General features: G+C 36.6%; 2 protein-coding genes across 4 annotated transcripts in view; one reads left to right on the top strand and one right to left on the bottom strand.

Annotated features, from left to right (window-relative positions):
* The window catches only part of LOC111865251 (palmitoyltransferase ZDHHC3), a 20519-nt gene extending 7112 nt beyond the window's left edge, over window positions 1–13407 (bottom strand). The window contains exons 1-5 of one of the 2 annotated variants that reach the window (XM_023853179.2): window positions 13195–13407; window positions 8008–8208; window positions 5292–5477; window positions 524–660; window positions 301–385 (exon numbers count right to left, since the gene is read on the bottom strand). In XM_023853179.2, the coding sequence (XP_023708947.1) occupies window positions 301–385; window positions 524–660; window positions 5292–5477; window positions 8008–8091 (492 nt within the window). In that variant the 5' untranslated portion in view covers window positions 8092–8208; window positions 13195–13407. Of the gene's footprint in view, window positions 1–300; window positions 386–523; window positions 661–5291; window positions 5478–8007; window positions 8209–10676; window positions 10711–13194 lie in introns of those variants that run through there. The other variant, XM_033752186.1, reaches the window with a different exon arrangement.
* A 25-nt stretch (window positions 13408–13432) lies between these two features.
* LOC111865335 (transmembrane protein 208) overlaps window positions 13433–17028 on the top strand; it is a 19981-nt gene continuing 16385 nt past the window's right edge. For both annotated transcript variants that reach the window (XM_023853298.2, XM_023853383.2), the window contains exons 1-3: window positions 13433–13647; window positions 13751–13906; window positions 15526–15662. In XM_023853298.2, the coding sequence (XP_023709066.1) occupies window positions 13642–13647; window positions 13751–13906; window positions 15526–15662 (299 nt within the window). In that variant the 5' untranslated portion in view covers window positions 13433–13641. The remainder of the gene's footprint in view (window positions 13648–13750; window positions 13907–15525; window positions 15663–17028) is intronic.

The raw sequence follows: 17028 nt of genomic DNA, 5'->3' as shown, positions 1-17028 counted from the left end.
GGGGGGGGGGGGGGGGGGAGGTCAAATTGTGCAGTCATCCACGACACTGTACAGTACATAAACACAGTACACAAGCAGGACTGGGCACCAATTTGATGGACTGGAATATACATATATCAGCATTGTATGGTCATTTGTCACATCAATGCTGAAGTTGGAGATCTCAGAAACACTGGTTTTTGACTCAACATTGACATGAATAATAACCCAAGAATCAGTCAGTTTCCAAGTCGCTTAACCGTGACTATGACATTAAACATAACAATACAGAGGACATCAAATGAAGGAATATTGACTTACAGTAAACAATACAAAATACTTCTGATTGTTCTCACCAACACAGTTGTTCACCCACGGGCAGTGATGATCCATTTTTCGAATGCATCTGAAACAAAGAGTTGAGGATATCATATTCTTATTACTGAATGAACCTTGACAGTTTTCTGATAGAGACCATGATCAGTGCATTCATACCACAAGAAGCACATTATGAAAAATAGTGTACTGAGTGTCTTGCCCTCACCGCTGGCATACTGAACAGTGATGAGCACGCTCAGGCTTAATACTGCAACATTTGGGGCACTTAAATATCACTTGACCTTCTCGAAAACCCATCTGTTGAATCATCTCTTTTGTTGCATTTCCTTTTGGCACCGCACCCTAAAATACCAAAGGCTCAGTATTAGAAAAAAAATTGTATTTTGTTTCATCATTCTTAAAGAAGAAATGGCAAAAGAAAGAAACTTCAAATTTTGTTATAAAAATGTGCTTCACCAGACTTGTGTGATGATATATTTTGTGAACACAAAATATTAGGGATTCATTCATTCATTCATTTCCTCTATTTTCCATATATCCATACAGGTAACAAAACCTAGAATGTGGAAGTGGTCTGTTTGAAAAAAGATCTATCAAGATATGCATAATCAAAATCACTTACATTAATTGATTAACATAAATAATAACACAAAGTAAAAAATGTAATAAGATTTTAATTAACATACATAATTTAAAAACAACTTGCTATTAAACTTGAATTAATACAATTTTATTTAAATTACCTATATTAACTTAATTAAATACATTACAAATTTACAAACTTATGACCAATTATGTTGATAATATTCATTCATGGAATAAAAAGAATGATGATATAAAAACTTCTTCAATGCAGATTTAGAACTTCTCTCATCAGTAGCCAACATTTTTAATGTTTGAGGAAGATGATTAAAAACTTTAATACCTGATATGTATGCACCTTTTTTATTTTGTTAGGTTAACTGCAGGTAAATAGAAATTATTGAGGGCTCTAGTTTCATATTTGTGAATCTCACTGTTAAAATTAAATAAATGTTTACTATTAATTGTGTATAAAAGTAAGGAATATATGGACAGAGAGTAGAATGTCATTAGTTCCAAATTCTTAAAAATGTCCCTACAAGACTCTCTTGGTCTAGAATGCGTTATAATTCTAATTAATTTCTTTTGCAATATAAAAATGTTGTTAAGACAAGAAGAGCCACCCAAAAAAATTATACCATAACTTATGATAGAATGTATATGAGCAAAATAAATGAGCTTTAACGTCTCAATGCATAACATGCAATGGAAATTTTATTATTAACATAATCAATATGCTGTTTCCACAATAGAATATCATTAATAATTAATCACAGAAATTTTGTCTCAGTCACATTTGTTAAATTTATCTGATCACAGTTAATTTGAGTAGCGATATTATAATAATTCATAGGTAAAAACTCGACATATTGAGTCTTATTAAAATTCAAGGTAAGCAAATTAGCATTAAACCATGTGTCACATACAATGGGGTACCCAAAAGAAACTGAACTAATTTTTTTGTGGGCAGAGCTTTTGTAGTACCGCGTTTTGCCGCTATGAGCGCATAGAGCTAACATTCCTGAGTCGATAAGCCGACTCAGTTGGGCAGTCGGGTGACTGGTTTTTCCATCATGACAATGCCCCTGCTCACACAGCCCTGTCTGTACGACAATTCTTGACCAAAAATGGTATGACCCCTGTTCCTCACCCTCCATACTCACCCGACCTTGCCCCGTGCGACTTTTTTTTGTTTCCTCGAATGAAAAGAGACATGAAAGGAAAGCGTTTTGCTGATGTTGCTGAGGTGAAGGAAAAAACGACGGAGGCGCTGTCAAGCATCTCAAAAGATGAATTTAGACAATGTTTTGAAAAATGGAATAAAAGACTAGACAAGTGTATTAGTGTAAGTGGAGAGTACTTTGAAGGGGATTGAAGGTTTGTGATTAAAATTTGAATAAATAAGTTTAAAAAAAAATAAGTTCGGTTCCTTTTGGGTACCCCCTCGTACACATAAGTCCAGCAATACAACGCGTGGAGCCACATAAGAAAGACGCATCATAAGACACAGTATATACACAATTAAAACATAAGAAGAATGACTCCCATAGCGGATGAATGGCATTACACACAAGTTTGATATACGACATGTAAGATGATAGATCTTAACAAGTTCTAATATATAAATTTTATTATTGAACGATGACGAACACACATTTTATATCAGTTTATAAATGGACACTTGATGGCAAGCAGTGCAATGGTTTAATGTGATTAATACACCTGAGGATGGCAGAATGATGCCGAAACATGTAGTGTAGAGGAAGAAAAAACAAAGAACTACAACCAAATAAATTGTTGCATTCACGACGGCATTTGTATTATTACATATATTTAATATGTCATTTAACTTTGATTTCCTATTATAATTTTCTGGATAATTAATATTTATGTCGCCACATAATACAAATTCCGAGTTATACCTATGAAGGAAAAAAAGTATATAGTCCAGTTTGTTTAAAAAAGAGTCATAATTTCCAGCTGGGCTCTGTATATACATACAATTACCTTTTTCTCATTAAGTTTTAACTGAATGGCTGCAACTTCCATGTCTTGTTCCTTACAATATTTTTGTATATTTATAGTAGTAAAATTTAGACCATCTTGAATGAATATACATACATCACCATTTTTTAACTTCTTCCTACAATATCTTGCACCTAATTTATATTTAGGAGTATGTGAAGCATACATTTCATAGTCCATTTGATGATGTTCTGACAAACAAATTACAATGGGTCCCTCATTTAATAAAGATATCATTAACCTACTAATTTTCCCTTTTATTCCCCTAATATTTTGAAGAAATATCTTAAATAGGTTATTTATATCATCATTCTTATTACACGACTGATTACTTAGTTGTTCCACTACAATGTGCTTTTGTCTATTTGAAATTACTTCTGCCACAAAAAAATCATTGCTTCTTGTGATGGTGGCTTTATTTTGCCTAATTGAGGTCCAACCTACTTGTGTCCTACCATCTGATATTCTACCTACTTCTTCTACTGGAACATCCCCACATGGTGTAGAAGTCGTTGAATTTTCTGAACATGGTGTACATTCTTCTGTGGATGTACTTCCTCCTGGTGTATTTGTAGCAGCTGTTGTTGTGTCTGGTGCTGCAGTTAGTCCAGCCTTGTCCTTTCTTGTAGAGGATGGTTTCTGAAGTCTTCTTGATAAAACGGGGTTGACTGCCTCTTGATTCAACTCTGGGCTGATTCTGCCTTCTTCATACGAGGGTTATACTGAAAGTCATGAGCAACAATTTTTTGTAAAATAACATGCTTTATTAATGACAAGCCAAATACACCACCTCAATCTACAGACCTTTCTCTATTTTTCCACATAATTGCCACTTCTTTGTCGATATCTCTGCAGCAGTTCTGAGGTGATGGCTTTTTGCTGACTTTTGTGGTCTTCGGTCAATAACTGCTGGACCCAACGAGCACAAACTTTCCTATAGCCCAAGCTTTCAATCATCTCCTGTACTGCACTGTGCCCTATTCCAAGTTTTTGGGCTATTGTGTCCACAGTCACACGCCTGTCATCTTAAATGATCTCATCCACTCTTTCCTTGTTGCATTCAGTTGAGACTGTTCAAGGACAACTGCTGCAAGGCTCATCTTCGATGCTGGTGTTCCCATCTTTAAAATGTTTCACCCATCTTTGAACACTGCTCGCACCCATGCACACACTTCCATAAGCACGCTGAAGTCTCTGGTGAATTTCTGCAGCAGGGATTTCCTCTTTCACAAGAAATTCGAGGACAGCACGCTGGCGAAACGACATATCGTTGTCGGCCATTTTGTTAAGAGTGATACTGGTCACGTGATGGAAGCTATTGACATCACAAGACACTCAAGGTTAACACAACAGCTGGTTCCACCTACCACCGTACTCTTTCGTCTGCTGTTCCCAGGTTGCATGCAAAAAAAAGTTGCTCATGACTTTTGGTACGACCTACGTATATCTGGTTGTTGTGTTTCTCTTGTGATTTTTCTACCTTATCTTCTTTCCAGGTCATGCTGATTGGTTCTTCTCTTTTTTTATGTAGCATGTGCTTTATAGTAGACATTCTCTTCTTGGCAACCAATTTTTTCACTTTGTCGTTCATGTGTAGGCCATGTTTTGTAAATAGTTCTCTATTTAAGTCTAGCTTTATCAAAGCTGTATATTCAAAAGCCTTCACCAGTTTACCCAATTTTCTATTGAAGACTTCTATCTCTCTGTTTACACAGGAATCTGAATGTAGATCATATCTGTGTGGTCACGCATCTGGATGATGTTCGTATGGTTATTTTTCTTGAAGAAGTCTTTCAACTGATTTAACCCACGAGTGGTCTCATTTTTGCCTGTCTCTTGTGCCTCCCCATACTACTATCACATCATTTTTGTCAAGAGTTTGACCTCTTCTTTCACTGTGTTTGTGGTGGCCATTAGATCAGCACCTGGCTTCATGATCCCCTGGACTTCAAAATCATTGTCCAGGTTGTACGTTACCTTGGATGCACATTCTCTTCCATGGCTATCCCCGATGATTAAAATCCTGTGCTTCTTCTTTTTTGGTGATGTTTGCTTTTTGTAGTGTTTTCTTACTTCTTGATTCTTGGCTGAATTAAAGACCTGGGTTTCGCGGACATCACTATTGCAAGGTAATATCATATAACTTTGTGATCAGCCATTCCACTGAATCGACATTCTAATTAGCTCTGGTTCTAAGCTTGGACTGCAGCTATCCTGCTGGGGTCTCACAAGGCAAATGCAGAAATAGTATCTCAAATGAGGCCAGGACTGGTTCCTTCCAGACGCTATTCACTCTATGATTCACAAGAATCCTATCTGATACCATGTAACCTATAAACTAAGAAACAGACAACAAGCAGACTTACTGGGTCTGTAAACATTGCTCTTAAATGTGACGCAAATGCCAGGAATGCAAACGTCTGGAATATGAAAATATTTATTGTACTGTAGACTGGGTACGGGCTTGGTAGTAGCATTACCATCATTACAACAAACTCTGCATACAAAATCAGCAGCCATGTCAGAATCGCACAAATAACACCGCAAATATCCTGGAAAAAAAAAAGAAAAGAAAAGAAAAGTTATAGAATATAAGCATCTCTTACAGTAACAAAATTAGGATTTCATTTTGGAGAGGGTTTCTGAAAGCCAGATAACAAGAAATACACTCAATATTGTATTTAAGCATTTTGTTGCATTAATGTATCTTTTGTACACACAAATATTTCCATCTTAAATGCAACTTATTGTCTAGTCACCCTTCTTCCTCACCACAAGTTTCGGCTGTATACAGCCATTATAATGTGTTGTCTATCTTGCTAAAATTGTTGCAATCTATGTCAAAATTATGTGTGAACATAATATTTCCTAATTAAAATTAATTAACATCTTAATGTTATTTCCATTGTGGTGGTCACCATTAATTTAAAAGAAATACACTTATTAGATATTCTCACAAATCAACTAAACTGTACAAATGGATGGTGGCCCATAATAACTAGATGTTTATATTTTCATCATATATTTTTTTTTTCAGAAGAAGAAACTCTAATATTATTACAAACATTGAAGTCAGCATACATCAGTCAGTAAAGTGAGTGGTTATATTCTAGGCTTCCAGCGTTCAATTCCTGTCAGCACCTGGGATTTTTCTATTTTCTGTCATGTTGAGACTGTTTCTGTGGTATCTGTGGTATAATGGCCAGAGCATGGTCAGTTCTGCCACATGCTGGACTCTAGAATATGTGAAACATCATCTCAATGTCCCTGTATGCCTTCATGTTACGGTCTTTAGACAAATGAAAGTTTATTATACTTTTGGTTTATTTAATGACAAAGTCAGTAACTCATACTGTATAGCATTGATTTCATTTTCACCATCAAAATATTTTAGTGGGTGTCTGAACCACACATGAACATCCTTTCTCTCTAAATATAATTCTGATGTCTTGGTGTGATGCCCTACTGAAACAGGGGAAAAAAAAAAAAAAATAATGGAAAGGTGCACCCAATTTTGGAATACATACTTCCCAAATGCATTCTTTGAAGCTTCACATCTTAATGTTCAATTAACACAGTTACATTTGTTGTAAAAGTTAGCCACATTGTACATATCACATTGCACAAACACAATTCAGTTTTCCTTGCATTTTTCTCTAAACAATGAAACTATAATGGTATTGCATGGCATTATGGTAACACTATACACCAATACAGTGCTCTACGTGCCAGTTTAAGGTAGTTTAAGGTAGCAGGAATATTTGGCAATAGTAATCACTCTATCAGATGTCATTTTCATGAGATGTGTGTATTTATAAGATCTCCTTAAAATCTAATATTTGTATTTTTTTCATTACTTTATGTTCTAGCATCAATGACTGGACTGTAAGTATGAAGAGCAGCAAGCCATTACATATTCACATGCTGGAACATATTTAAAATGTTTTAGATCATAATAAGATCCCTATTTTAGATCACAAACCAATTTTCTTGTACGAGAGGCGTTCAAGTTCTAAGGTCTCCGATTTTTTTTCTCAGGACTGGGAGCAGATAGTTTAGCAGATTAGTTTAAAATACTTGTGCACTCTTTGTGAATGCGTGACAGAGATGGCAGCACTCTATGGCACACAGAACTCTAGTGGTAGCAGCGAGCGTGAGGAGTGTTTTTGATACTTAAAATGGCGACGTTTTCATTACAAGAACAGCAAGTAATCATTCGTTTTCTCCACTTGCGTGGTGCGACACCCATTGAAATTCATCGTCAGTTGAGTGAGATGTGTGGTGATGGTGTCATGAATGTGAAAAATGTGCGCTCGTGGGTGCGACAGTTCAAAGAAGGCCGAACGTCGTGTGACAACGAACCAAAACAATCTCGGCCTCGCACCAGCCGGTCTGACAACATGGTCGAGCGAGTTGAGAAAGTTGTTTTGGAGGATTGCCGATTGAGTGTGGAAAACATAGCCTCCAAAGTTGGCATTTCCATGGGATCTGCACAAAATCCTGCATGAAGACCTGCGAATGTGGAAAGTGTCCTCCAGGTGGGTTCCACGAATTTTGGCGGATGACCACAAGGCTGCACGCATGGCAATGACGAAGGCATGAATGGGACTTTCTTTTCATCAACTGTGACAATGGATGAGACATGGATGCCGTTTTTCAATCTGCTATTATATCAGCAATTTTCCAGTGGTCAAAACAGACTCCTACAGAAGCGTTCGCAGCGGCCATGGAATCATGGCGTCGACGTTGTGAAAAATGTGTACGGCTGCAGGGAGATTACGTTGAAAAGTGAGAGAAGTTTCAAATTTTTTGTATGATTATTGTGTGAGAAAAAAAAATCAGAGACCTTAGAACTTGAACGCACAACGTACTATTAGCCATTTCTGAGAAAGGTAACATAGTTTGATCTGAGTTTAATGTAAAGTAAGAGTTATTCTGAACTGATAACATTTACTTTAAATCTTTTTAGACACCTCCAAAGACTAAGCAGCATTAAAATCTGATGAGTAGTTTCAGGAATATGGATGAAGAGACATAAACTCTATATTATGCATACATATGAAAGGAGCTATAAAGTTTTACCTTAATACACCATACCCATCCTCCACAACATCTGTTATGTACATCTGCCTCTCTTCTAAAAGCAGAGTACTCATATTCCATCATTTATCGGCTTTTTGTTATCCTTCAAACTGCGAAGCAATTCTATTATGCCATGATACAATTGTTTCTGGTCTTATTACTTCACTGTGTAATTGCCTCAATCTTTTTATGCCATGACACCTATTTAAAAAAAGAAAAAGAACTGTATTGTATGTACAAGCAATCACTTTATCACTCACTATCAACAATGATTGCAAAAATTTGTTCTGTGCAATTCCCATGACTTTTGAGACACTTAGGAAAGAAACTGTAAATAGGGATTTCCATTCAAGCACTTTCAGTTCACTTTATAATGAAATGGTTGCATATAGAAATATAATGGCTATTACAGGGTAAATTAATGATTTCTCTAAGTATGTCAGTCAGAAAAACTTTCTATTTTGTTTAGGACTTCATTTTCATTCTTCAATTCAGTGAATGACCACACTTTTACTAGCACACCAAAATTCATGTCATTCTCATTCTTAAACTTATGTTACATCTGTGACATGCTGTAAACAAGCCACAGAACTGTATTTCTTCACTGAATGAAAACAATGTCATCCATTAATACATTACAGATCATTTATACAATTTGTAAGCGGCCTCCGTAGTCTAGAGGTAACGTTCCCACCTCATGACTCGTAGTACGCGGGTTCAAATACCCGGCGGAGGTCGTCGAATTTTTAAGGGCGGAAAAATTCAGGGAACAAGTCCTCCGGGAGGGACTTTAAGCCGTGGGTCCCGTGTCGTAGCTTTACGGCACGTAAAAGAACCCCATATCTCCAAAGGAGGTCACTGAGCCAAATTATGGACGTTTCCCGCCCAACAGCAGTCTCTAATACCTCTGGTAGATGGGGGAAGCATTATAGATACCTCTCAGCTAGTAGAGCCGGTCTCGCTGGCTGGGCGGGACTGATGGTAAGCACCAGTACCGGTAGGATATAGAGACTGGTAGAAATCATAGAGGGAAGCACAATGGACCAACACAGGTCTCAGTGCATGGGGAAACCCACCCTCTCCAATAACTAACTAACTAACTAACTAACTATACAATTTGTATGTAGCAATCAAAGAATATTTTCTACATCAACAATACATGATCAACTGTCTTAATTAATTACAGATTTCTTTCACAGCACTTTCTTAACTGTGTCTGTTATACAGCATTAAACAGTAAGATGATTTTGAATGATGAGTTGGACTAGATGTGAAAGGAAGCATTTGTGACCTATTTCAAAGTATATTTTGCCTGTAAGAACCGATTGAAACATGAAAAATCTCAATCAGGTTAATGGCCTTAAAGAAAAGAATCAAATCCAAGACCTCTAAAATATGAAGCATGCATTCTAACCTCTACAATGGGACATCTGGTTCTTCCCATACAAATATAAACCATTTCCACTCTCTTACTGAGAAAGGTTTAAAAACAAAACAAAAAGTGGTTCTCTAATTGACACACAAAGGAATTCACAAACTGTCCTACACATCACTTTTGGAAAGGTATGAAGGAACTATATCTTCAAGTTTCAAGCCACGCACCTATATTTTTAATTTAAAAGAGCATTTTCAGGATATGTGCTGCAATATCCAAACCGGAGTAAACTGAATCCTAGAGATGGAATAGGATTCTGTAATTCCACAGCATCCATGGTCAGTAAGAAAGCTTGTATCTCAATGAGATATTGTCATACTAACTAAACCTTTCCTGAATTATTTTCAGATAAGACAAGTGGCTTTTGGACCAACAGTCACACCTGGAACATCACAAATCTGAAGCAGGAATGCTAGCCTTGATGCCTTGACATTCTACCTATCGCATATATGTGGAATCCATTACAACTCTCTCTTTGCCATTTCTATCATATGAATTTCATGTTTCAACATTTAATTCAACTCAACTCTTATTTTTTACAGTTAATCATTCAATTCAATTTTTGCTCAAAAGCTCAAATAATATAATTATTTTTCAATAATTAAGATGCACTTTTAATAATGGTCACAAAAATCCAGAAATAAAGACTGAAAATCAGTGTCTCCATTTAAATAATACAGCTGATAAAACAGTATTTTTAAGGACTGCATCCTGTTGCGTTTATACAGTACACATAAATATAATTTTTACTGTCAATGCAACAATACTCTATTATTTATTTATTTATATAGCACGCACTACATGTTTCGACCTCAAATGGGTCAGCTTCAAGTGCTGCAAGTTACTCACATACTATTACTGAACTGAAATGCTAACATTCCCATTCTTCTAAATTAGATTAGAACACTAAATTTCAGGTTCCACTGTACTGATATTGGCCAGAATTACATACAAAGTCATACAAAGGCACTATCTGCCTTATCAGTAAATATCTTCCACTGGGTGACACTACTGGTATCACTAGTCCATTTCCATAGTTTGCCTAGTAATCACAAATTCACACAAACACAATGACAATAACAACGTCATTGGGGAGGGGAAGGGAAGACAGGAAACTTTTAACTGACTAATCTAATCAACAATTTAAAACTGTACTGCTGAGCTGTAGAAGTTGACATGGCACCTAACATGTATAGAAAAAATGTTAGAGCAAATGTGACTGGAATGTATTTACAGCTATTCACGGTGATGGGTTAATCTAGTTATTCCATTTCTTTCCACAGACACCGTGCCACTACTGTGTGCACAGAAACAAGAAGAACCAATTAGCCTTGAAGGAAATACAAGCCTAATGATGCGGAGCTAAATATTACATTGACCAATCAGGAAGAACTTCTCTATGTGATTACTCATTCAGGACAGCAAACAACGTAAAAAAAAAGCTATTCCTGTAACAAGCCATGAAGGCCCACAGGGTTGCTAGACGTAGAGGCTCCCACATTTTCTAGACAGTCAGCTCACGGATGGCAGTTAGGCTGTCAGTCTTAAGCACCGGTCGCCATTTACCCTCAGGAAGATTCCTGGTACTCATTTCTGCCAGAGGCTGAGTCAACCTCAGGGCCATAGTGTGGATGGAAAGACTGCGTCAATTGAAAAATCCAATGACCTCATCAGGAATTGAACCCACGATCTTCTGGCTTGTAGCATAGTGCCTCAACCAACTACACTACTGCATGCCCCCATAAAGCAATATTCCAAATAAAAGTCATACATCTTACTGAGGTTCATAATTTACATTATGTTCTGTACTATGATCTGTAGGACAGGCTTCATAAAATTTAATTATGGCATTATGTAAGGCAGAGGTTATAATTCTCTGAGATGAGCCAGATTAAATTTGTTCCACAAATTTTAATGTGAGCCACCCATGCCAAATTTCATCATAATCTGTCAAGTAGTTTCAGAAGATGAGACAAGACTGAATACAAATGGAAGTCCACAGATACTTGAATTCTGTGGTTGGCAGGAGGTTGCTGTACAAACAAGACTATATTAAATATGACTTCTAACTCTGCTGTGTAATGTCTTCCTTGATCACTGTAATCCATATGGCATATATGTGATAATCTTTACAGACTGCATCCTGTTGTGTATATAATATTTGATTTTTTATTTGTATTATAACCATCAACACAACACACAACGAGTGGTATGGAAATATCTTCAACAGAGATAGTAGACGTTAATGTACATTTTACTTATTTATTACAAATATGGCTATGCTACATGTTTCGACCACAATTTGGTCATCATCAGTTCTTAAATGAACATATCTCAAGTAATTAAACATATTGGGTACAATATGGATCCATATTAGTTAACAGAGTGCTGTGTTGTAGCAAATATATCTTGGGAATATATTCAAAATATTTAAAAGGTAAAAAATTATAAAAAATAAATACAATGTTAAACAACATATTAAATTAATTAATTAATTAAAGAGTAAATGAAATCATAACACAAACTGTAGAAATAACATCCAGCTCTTCATAACATTTCCTAGATACAAGAAGAAAATAAGATTAAAATACTGGTGAGAGAGTATACAAGTATAGTTTTTTACACTCTGTTTTGAACACTGAAAATATTTCCACAGTATTAACAACAAAAGTAACTTATTAATAATGCACACAAACTTAAAGGTGTCACCTGAATACAGCATTCTGCAATATGCAAAACTATACATAAAATGCATGATTATCACACTGCAAGAAGAGCTATAGCAGATATGAACTAAACAGTGTTGAGAGTATGTGTCACATGGGTCGCGCCATAGCTCAAGCAGTTAGTCGCTGGCTTCCCAGCGTGGTGGCCCAGGTTTGATCCTGGGTCTGGTCAAGTGGGATTTGTGGTGGACAAAGTGGTGCTGGGGCAGGTTTTCTTTGAGTACTTCAGTTTCCCCTGCCAATCTTCATTCCACCAAATTCTTCATTATCAATCATCCAGGGCAGGCTACAATAGGCCAATCAATGGCTGCCATGCCGAGTGGACCCAGTTGGACTCCACCCCCCACTAAGCGAATTAAAAAAAGTGTCACATAGGCTTGTTGCAAGCTCTGCTTCGCAGCCATCTGCCTATTTTCCAGTGCATCATGTTTGATTTCTGCAATAGCATTTAATTGGTAAGATTAATTATATTTACAAAATATCACAACATTTAGACTGCGATCTGTATTGGTGGGAAAACATAAAGGAATGAACCACAGGAATGTCTCAACATACTTGGGAGTATAATATATAGAAGGGATCTCAAAGCAACATTATGTGAGGGTGTGGAATACATTCTGTTGTCTCGGAATAGGGACGAGTGGCGGGCTTTTGTGGGGACAGTTATGAAACTTCGGGCTCCATTAAATACTTGGGATTTCTTGAACTTCTTCAATGACTGAAGAGCTATTAGCTACTCAAGGACTCAGCTTGATGGAGCTAGTCAGTTTGTCAGCTACATCTGTGGACGCGTATTGTAACATATAGCTCTGCTTTAAAATGTTAATATCTAACACGGATTTTACAATCAATTACAAATAAGTAACTGATTGCAATGAACATTTTTACTGTAGTAAACTATACCACCATTCAAATACTTTACAGCTATTTTCATGTTTGAGTGAAAATACAATGTCGGGAAAATGCATTTGCTATTCATAACTTGGTGTTTAATAATCAAAGGATTTGGCAACCAATGTTACTAACCTAGCTTTCCAATACTGATTCTGAAATTTCATTTCAGTACCACATTTTCTCCTTGAAGTTTTTAAACTTATAAATGTATAGATTTATGCTGGTATTTCAGTACTTCTGCAGACTGTTCACTGCAATAATAACCGTAATGCATGTGAGAACAATTGCATATAATTACAAACAATCTCCTATGTCTAGTCGCAGTTCAATATTCAACTATTTTGGTATCAGCTGATAACTAGTTGCATGAAATACTTATGGGGTCAGCAGTGTACACGTTCAGCTCAACGTGGAGGTTGTGCCGTTAATGTTTTTGCTGTATCAGGGTAACGTTAGAAATGTTTCATTTTCTGTACCATGCATAATTTTATGGAAAGCCTGATGTTATTGTAAGTGTAAAGTGTATTACATTCTCGTCTGAAGAGTATTCTGTGTTACTGTCTTCGTTAAATACGTAACATGGCAGTAAGTATGCCTACATTTAGTTTTTCGTGTGTATGAGTGCTTGTTTCATGGTTTACCGCCCGCAGATAGGTTTTGAAATCCACTGAAATGTCTTCTGTTTCAGCCACAAAAAGGAAAACAAGCAACTAAAGGCCAGAAACAAATTGTTGAAGAAAATGCAGCAACTTTAAGTTTTTATCGGAATATGGTATTCATTGCAAATGGAATATACTTGACTGTGACATGTGTTACTTCAGACACATTCAGTGTGCAAATGATTGTAAGTTTACATATTTTTTACTTGAATATATCGTATGATTTACACAAGTTTGGGCAGTTTTGATTATCATATAATTAAGAAAAAAAGTCCAGTTTTTCATTCTATGATAGAACTGGGTTAAAGGAACAGTACTTATAGAAGAAATTCACTTTCTGCCTCTTTTTGTTGTCAATCCAAAACGAAAATGTATTGTCTGCTTAAAGAAAATCTCCATAATATAGTCTCCTAATCGGAAATATGATAATATTATAATTAAGAGTGATGAATAATACACAAACTTATATTATTCCTCATGAGCCATTATCATTGCTGCTACTACAACTGTCAGTACCAGCAGTGATAATGTCAAGTTCCCTATGTTTGCTCTGTTGAATTCCACCAAATGTTCAGGAGATGATTCTATAATTTTCCAGACATTGGAGATCTGCTTTAGAATTAAGGTTGTCTCAATGGTGATTTTAGAGTTCTATCTTTTTGAAATTTATGCCATGTAGTACAGTAGAAGTTAGGCAGCATTCCTCCAAAATGTCGGTGAACTTCATCCTACATGACATCACATATCAGAAGATAATACATTTCATTGGATATCTGCTTAGACAGATGAACATACTATATTCTTGGACTTTATGTCAACACAGGAATCTTTCATTATGTATATGAACAAATATGACAGATTATGTAAAATGGAGTTCACATATAATAGGAGATATTATTAGAGAACAAAGTAGTGGGTCTGGAACAGGGTCCACCCAGCCTCGTGATGATAATCGAGGAGCTATTTCAAGGAAATAGCGGCTCCAGTCTAGAAAACCGAAATTAATGGTCGTGGGGATCCGTTGCGCTGACCATGCGACACCCTCTATCCGCAAAAAGTTGGCACTAAACTTCGCCAACAAGCGGCGGTCACTCGGTCGGTATAGTTCACTTGTGGACTAAAACCACAGAGTTTGTTTTATTGTTAGAGAACAGTAATTTCGAAAATGAGACATAAACTGAATAAAATCTGAAGTCAACTATTTACTTCCAAGCTGAATCAGTCAATTGGTTAGCATCCAGGACACCACATCAAGTAGCCACTTACCTTCCCTTTTTTACCTCCTCTCCTGGCACCTATAAATGCAGTTACTTTTCATGCCCATGATGTTTTCACTGAAGTTGGCAATTGCAGTCTTTACCAAAATGTGTGAAAGGCTTTCATTCATTCATTCATTTATTCACGTTCCATAAAATCCTTACATGGTTTAAACAACCGAACAGATATAGAAATCGTCAAGTAGTATGAACTCATCTTGCTTATAATCAAGCAGTTGTCAATATGTTTGCAATATAAAACAATTTGAAAAGTTTACACAGTATCACAGTAATCAATATACAATATAAAATAATGGTGATAAGTAATATGGATAATAATATTGACAACTAATCAGATAAGAAGTATTATTACAGATAAAATGAAGTTACTTCAGTAGATGATGTGACCCAAATCCAAAGCCAGTCTTACAGATGAACTATTATTGAAGTTTTATAAATACAAGATATTTTAGAATATTATAGTTGCTAAAACTTGACTGAAATTTAGAAATAGATGCATATTTTATGCACTGTTTTCTTTTGCATAGATACTGTTCTTGTTTGCTGCTGCTGCATACATTGGAAGCTTCCAGTTCATGGCATATATGGCAAGACCAAAGTATGCAGATTCGGGACAACTTCTGGACAGCGGAGTTGACCTCAACATGGAAGGAGGTATTGCAGAGTAAGTTTTGGCTGTGTTACTGGTTGCCTGAGCAGATTTCCACTATGTAAACAGGGATTAAAAATTATATGCAGTTGTGCTTGCCAAATAAATTCGTTCACCACCAAAAGACATTTGGAAAGATATTGTTGTTTTTGGTATGTCCTGTTAACTTTTATTTTTGTTCTATTTAATGATGCTGTCAGTAGCATAACTATATAGCGTGGATAATGAACTTCAAAGTATGTGGAAGGAAGCATTCGTGACCTGTTTCAGGTGCTACCCAGGCAAGGAGGGATTGGGGAAACTTGTTAAAAACCTATCAGGATAATATGTGTCCCACCCAAGATTTAAACAAAGTGTCTCCTGAACACATGTCACAAACATTACCGCTTGAGTCAGTGTGTTCATCATTGTTGTAATTGTGAACTTTTGATGATTAAGAAAATAAATATATTGGTATGTGTTGTCATTGAGATGTGTGTGAAGTTGGTTGAAGCTTGAATTCCCATTAAGGGTGAATAGTTCCTGCACTTGCTTGAAGTACGTGGCGCAATCCAAAAGTTCCCGAAATATATTTATAAAAACTATTACATCTTACCTAGTTCTTATTCTGCACCATCACCTTCAAAGTAGTCCCTTGGGAGCGCATACACCAATCCCAGCATTTCTGCCACTTCTCAAATGCATCCTGGAAGTCTTTCTTTGTTAGGGTGTTTAGTACCGTCTGCGTTTCCGCTTGAATTTCCTCAACTGTATCAAATCTTCACCCCTTCAACTTGATTTTCATCTTGGGGAAGAGAAAGAAGTCGCATGGAGCTAAGTCTGGCGAGTACAGTGGGTGGGGAACAACTGCCATCTTGATTTTAGCCTAAAATTCCTGCATAATGTAAGCCGTATGTGGTCGTGCGTTGTCATGGTGGAGTACCCAATCGTTCGTGCACCACTTCTCTGGGCGTTTTCTCCTCATATTCTCCCTGAAATGCCTTAGAACATTGCGATAGAACTCTTTATTGACTGTCTGACCAGGAGGGACGAACTCATTATGAACAATCCCGTCAATATCAAAAAAACAGATCAGCATGCACTTAATGTTGCTCTTGACTTGATGAGCTTTTTTTGGCAGAGGTGAAGAAGGGCTCTTCCATTGCGACGATTGCTGCTTGCTTTCAAGGTCGTAGCCATAAACCCAACTTTTGTCACCAGTGACAACCTTCGAAAGAAAGTTTGGATCCTCTTGAAGCTGTTGCTGAAGTTCCCTGCAGACTTCCAAGCAATGCTGCTTCTGTTCATTTTGCAGCAGTCGTGGCACAAACTTCGCCGCAATCCTCCTCATGTTCAGTTCCTCTGACAAAATTCGTTGACATGTACCATAACTTAGTCCCAA

Source organism: Cryptotermes secundus, unplaced genomic scaffold (assembly GCF_002891405.2).
Source record: "Cryptotermes secundus unplaced genomic scaffold, Csec_1.0 scaffold2380, whole genome shotgun sequence".
NCBI classification, from domain to species: Eukaryota; Metazoa; Arthropoda; class Insecta; order Blattodea; family Kalotermitidae; genus Cryptotermes; species Cryptotermes secundus.
Note: the sequence above shows the minus strand (reverse complement) of the source record. Positions and strands in the feature narration are given on the sequence as shown.